General features: G+C 40.7%; 1 protein-coding gene across 1 annotated transcript in view; it reads left to right on the forward strand.

Moving 5' to 3' along the window:
• Positions 1–4,351, forward strand: part of arhgef39 (Rho guanine nucleotide exchange factor (GEF) 39) — a gene marked incomplete at both ends in the record, with an annotated part of 56,687 nt that extends 52,336 nt beyond the window's left edge. Inside the window, 2 exons of the mRNA XM_079236020.1 lie at positions 4,093–4,207; positions 4,319–4,351. Of these exons, the coding sequence (XP_079092146.1) occupies positions 4,093–4,207; positions 4,319–4,351 (148 nt within the window). The remainder of the gene's footprint in view (positions 1–4,092; positions 4,208–4,318) is intronic.
• Between the last annotated feature and the right edge of the window lie 1,649 nt (positions 4,352–6,000).

Raw genomic sequence — 6,000 nt, forward strand, 5'->3', positions numbered from 1 at the left:
ATTATATATGTAGTGTGAAGGACTGGAGCTCATTTCCATCTTATTATTTTTAATAATATTGATCCCACTTTGCAAAGAGAAGCGATGTGGTTCCTCTCCATATAAACCGGTCCACATCAGCCAAGCATTAATGTAACCATGCACACATGATGTTGTGAAATTAAATCTAAAAACTATTATACATATTATATTATAAATATAATCGTAACTTATACAAGTTATTTGTAAATTAAATATTTATTAGACCAACTATATTAATAAATTAATTAATAAATAACATAACATAACATGAACACTGAGGTCCAGAAGAACCTTCATAACATGAACACTGAGGTCCAGAAGAACCTTCATAACATGAATACTGAGGTCAATAAGAACCTTCATAACATGAACACGGAGGTCAATAAGAACCTTCATAACATGAATACTAAGGTCAATAAGAACCTTCATAACATGAACACGGAGGTCAATAAGAACCTTCATAACATGAATACTAAGGTCAATAAGAACCTTCATAACATGAACACTGAGGTCAAGAAGAACCTTCATAACATGAACACTGAGGTCCAGAAGAACCTTGATAACATCAATACTGAGGTCAATAAGAACCTTCATAACATGAATACTGAGGTCAATAAGAACCTTCATAACATGAATACTGAGGTCAATAAGAACCTTCATAACATGAACACTGAGGTCAATAAGAACCTTCATAACATGAATACTGAGGTCAATAAGAACCTTCATAACATGAACACTGAGGTCCAGAAGAACCTTCATAACATGAACACTGAGGTCAATAAGAACCTTCATAACATGAACACTGAGGTCCAGAAGAACCTTCATAACATGAATACTGAGGTCAATAAGAACCTTCATAACATGAATACTGAGGTCAATAAGAACCTTCATAACATGAACACGGAGGTCAATAAGAACCTTCATAACATGAATACTAAGGTCAATAAGAACCTTCATAACATGAACACTGAGGTCAATAAGAACCTTCATAACATGAACACTGAGGTCCAGAAGAACCTTGATAACATCAATACTGAGGTCAATAAGAACCTTCATAACATGAATACTGAGGTCAATAAGAACCTTCATAACATGAATACTGAGGTCAATAAGAACCTTCATAACATGAATACTGAGGTCAATAAGAACCTTCATAACATGAATACTGAGGTCAATAAGAACCTTCATAACATGAATACTGAGGTCAATAAGAACCTTCATAACATGAATACTGAGGTCAATAAGAACCTTCATAACATGAATACTGAGGTCAATAAGAACCTTCATAACATGAACACGGAGGTCAATAAGAACCTTCATAACATGAACACGGAGGTCAATAAGAACCTTCATAACATGAATACTAAGGTCAATAAGAACCTTCATAACATGAACACTGAGGTCAATAAGAACCTTCATAACATGAACACGGAGGTCAATAAGAACCTTCATAACATGAATACTAAGGTCAATAAGAACCTTCATAACATGAACACTGAGGTCAAGAAGAACCTTCATAACATGAACACTGAGGTCAATAAGAACCTTCATAACATGAACACTGAGGTCAATAAGAACCTTCATAACATGAACACTGAGGTCAATAAGAACCTTCATAACATGAACACTGAGGTCAATAAGAACCTTCATAACATGAATACTGAGGTCCAGAAGAACCTTCATAACATGAACACTGAGGTCCAGAAGAACCTTCATAACATCAATACTGAGGTCAATAAGAACCTTCATAACATGAACACTGAGGTCAATAAGAACCTTCATAACATGAATACTGAGGTCAATAAGAACCTTCATAACATGAACACTGAGGTCCAGAAGAACCTTCATAACGTGAATACTGAGGTCAATAAGAACCTTCATAACATGAATACTGAGGTCAATAAGAACCTTCATAACATGAACACTGAGGTCCAGAAGAACCTTCATAACATGAACACTGAGGTCAATAAGAACCTTCATAACATGAATACTGAGGTCAATAAGAACCTTCATAACGTGAATACTGAGGTCAATAAGAACTTTCATAACATGAACACTGAGGTCCAGAAGAACCTTCATAACATGAATACTGAGGTCAATAAGAACCTTCATAACATGAACACTGAGGTCCAGAAGAACCTTCATAACATGAATACTGAGGTCCAGAAGAACCTTCATAACATGAACACTGAGGTCCAGAAGAACCTTCATAACATGAACACTGAGGTCCAGAAGAACCTTCATAACGTGAATACTGAGGTCAATAAGAACCTTCATAACATGAACACTGAGGTCAATAAGAACCTTCATAACGTGAATACTGAGGTCCAGAAGAACCTTCATAACATGAACACTGAGGTCCAGAAGAACCTTCATAACATGAACACTGAGGTCCAGAAGAACCTTCATAACATGAACACTGAGGTCCAGAAGAACCTTCATAACATGAATACTGAGGTCCAGAAGAACCTTCATAACGTGAATACTGAGGTCCAGAAGAACCTTCATAACATGAACACTGAGGTCCAGAAGAACCTTCATAACATGAACACTGAGGTCCAGAAGAACCTTCATAACATGAACACTGAGGTCCAGAAGAACCTTCATAACATGAATACTGAGGTCCAGAAGAACCTTCATAACATGAACACTGAGGTCCAGAAGAACCTTCATAACATGAATACTGAGGTCCAGAAGAACCTTCATAACATGAACACTGAGGTCCAGAAGAACCTTCATAACATGAACACTGAGGTCCAGAAGAACCTTCATAACGTGAATACTGAGGTCAATAAGAACCTTCATAACATGAACACTGAGGTCAATAAGAACCTTCATAACGTGAATACTGAGGTCCAGAAGAACCTTCATAACGTGAACACTGAGGTCCAGAAGAACCTTCATAACATGAACACTGAGGTCCAGAAGAACCTTCATAACGTGAATACTGAGGTCCAGAAGAACCTTCATAACGTGAACACTGAGGTCCAGAGTACTCCAGAGGAGGGAGGCGTGTCTTTGTCAAAGTCTTCAGTCAAGAGAGGCCTTCATGAGTCTGAATACAGAAGTTTACAACAAGGTGAAAACCACTGAACACTAAAGGACAGATTAGATTTAAACATCTGAATGAGCCAGATCAGTTTGAGATCAGTTTGAGATGAAGGTTCATTTGAAGATGAACGTGTTCCAGAATGATGGGAAGAGAACAGTGTAGAGGAAAGGAAGGACTCCTCTGTTGAACATGGTGCAGCAGTGCTGCGTGTGGCTGCCACTGGAACTGGGCACTGGTGGTCATTGATGATGTCACAGCTGATAGAAGTAGCAGGAGGAGGTTTGAAGTGTTCAGGGCTTTACTGTCTGCTCAGATTCAGCCAAACGGACCTCCTCAGTGCAGATGGGTGATGACCAAAAACATACTGTGAGGACAGCCCACGAGCTTCTCAAGGCAAAGACATGGAACATTCTTCAATGGCCCAGTCAGTCACCTGGTCTCAACCCTAGTGAGCTTTTCATTTCCTTCAGATCATTCATTCCTAAACAGTTAATGCCATATTTTTTAATCAGAATCAGCTTTATGGGCCATGTGTTTGTACACATACATGGAATTTGACTCCGGTTACACTTTGCTCTCGTCGTACATATATACATGTAATATGCAATAAACAATAAAAATATTAAACAAACATTAAAGACAGCAGAGTAGAACACATGTGCATGTAGTTCTGGAGACATATAGTTCTATAGAACTATATGTGCATATGTCCTGTGTGAGAGACGAGGAAAGAGCATTCCTCCCCCTGTGTGGTTCTGTGCTGAGGGTGACATACAACTTGCAGTAATAAACATGTTTATATGGCATGAAACTACAAGAATTGTAAACAGAGTTGGCGATCATACAATCAACTATACATAACTTCATATCCTCAGAAGTTTATATTTATATAATACAGGGGATTGCTAAGACGAGGAGAGCATCTGAAGGAAAGGTGTGTTTAAGTGTGTTTCCGGACCATCGGCTGCGTCTCACTCCTCTGAGCTGAGAGGTGAGCTCACGCTCAGTGTGTCTGACAGGAAGCTGCAGCCTCAGCAGACCGCCGTCCACCAGAGAGACGAGTTATGCCGGAGACCTCTCCGACCAGCCGCCGACAGCCACAACGCGCCGAGCAGCAGCAGGAAGAGAAACATGGTGAGTTACACACACACACACACACACACACACACACACACACACACACACACACACACACACATGCATCTCCTTCAGTCGTAGCTTCCTGAGTCACCTCATGCCACATAGAGGAGGAACAAGGACAGCGACGCTTCATTCTGACCCCCTGATATTAAACATGTCTGATCCAGTGGAATCCGTTCCTTTTGCTTTGACACAACCTTGATGCAATATCTCAGAAAGCCAAATATGAAGTACTGCATTTAAAATGGTGTTTAAGTTAACAGCTATTCTTCTCAGGACACCAAACCAGAGCTAAGAGAGTGAGCTGTGGCTGCATGTGACCTGTAACCAGGTCACATGCAGCCTTTCTGACCAGCTTCACCGGCCCCATGTGGCTCAATACATTTGCTCCCAAGTAATATGTGTCCGGTTCTGAATAATAAAGTCCACTGTGCCACATTCCAAATCCATTATCCTCGATCACACAGCTGCACACTTCCCGTACATTCCACTTAGATATAATAGATCTGCATAAATGAAGCTTTACGGGCCGTGACAAATTCTCTACCGAATAATATGTAGACTATTATTAGTCCCTTAATCAAAACAATCAATGTCCTCTAAAAGAATTGAGTTCATAGACTGGTCAGAGGTGTTGGAGTGGTTAGATCAAAATGAGAACTCCGTCCCGTATTAGTTCTTGAGTGTTGAACTCTTCATGAAGAAGGAAGCGTTTAGGTCTTCAGGGCTGGACCCAAAGGTTCCCCTCGTGGCTTCTTCACCTCTCTGGACAGCCGTCTGTGTTTTACGCTCACATTTAGTCCTTCATATTATTATTGTTTCTGTGGGAAATATTCAAATCTGAAACCAGGTTTTCCAGTTAAAACCAGTTTTCCTCTACTGGTGGAGTGAAAGGTTCCTCTGCCTCTCAGGTGAGCTCTGAGACCAGCGAGCCGGCTCAGAACCCTCCAGGGGAGCCGGGCAGCGCCCCCAAGAGGCCGAAGCCGCGTGACGCTCCAGACAGGTGGGCTCACGTTAGTCCTTCAGCTGTCAGTCCTCTGCATCACTTTGACATCACAGTAAGTGTGTGTGTGTGTGTGTGTGTGTGTGTGTGTGTGTGTGTGTGTGTGTGTGTGTGTGTGTGTGTGTGTGTGCGTCCCCCCCCCTCAGGGAGGAGGAGTCCCCCTCCAGCTGTGTGATCCTCTGATGACTCCCCGGCCCAGCAGCATCCAGGATCATTCCTCCCAGCAGCTTCTGCCTCATCCGCTTCACACCCCGTGTGTTGATGCTGCTGGTCTCCACTCACCGTGTTGTAACACCAACAACTGCAGTGCCCGAGATGTACCTGAATGCACCACTCTGTGTACACTGCATTTACAGGACGACTTCAGACAGGAAAGAAAGTTTTGGCGCTAAAATAACTGTAAATATACATGATGGGAAAAGAGCCCACATTTAGTTTATCAATAGAAATATGTATTTGTTGCCAAAGACTCTTTTTATTTAAAGTTGTGTTTTCACTTATATTTCATGTTGTAGACCGACCTCCTCACCTTTAGTGGGGGAAACACTATTATGAAATAAATAGTGTTTTTTGTCTCATTTTGCAATAACAAAAGCTATAATAGACTATTGTATTGATTACTATCTTATAATGTCTTATTTGTATGGTCAATATAATAACCATAATTATAACTGATTGTATTCAACTTGATATGGATAAATGGACCTAGCCTAGCTTTGAGCTAGCGGATCTCTAATGAATGACCACACTATTGATTAGAGCGACAGCTATAGAGCTGATCACA

This window comes from Taurulus bubalis (genome assembly GCF_910589615.1).
Source record: "Taurulus bubalis genome assembly, chromosome: 20".
In the NCBI taxonomy this organism is placed as follows: domain Eukaryota; kingdom Metazoa; phylum Chordata; class Actinopteri; order Perciformes; family Cottidae; genus Taurulus; species Taurulus bubalis.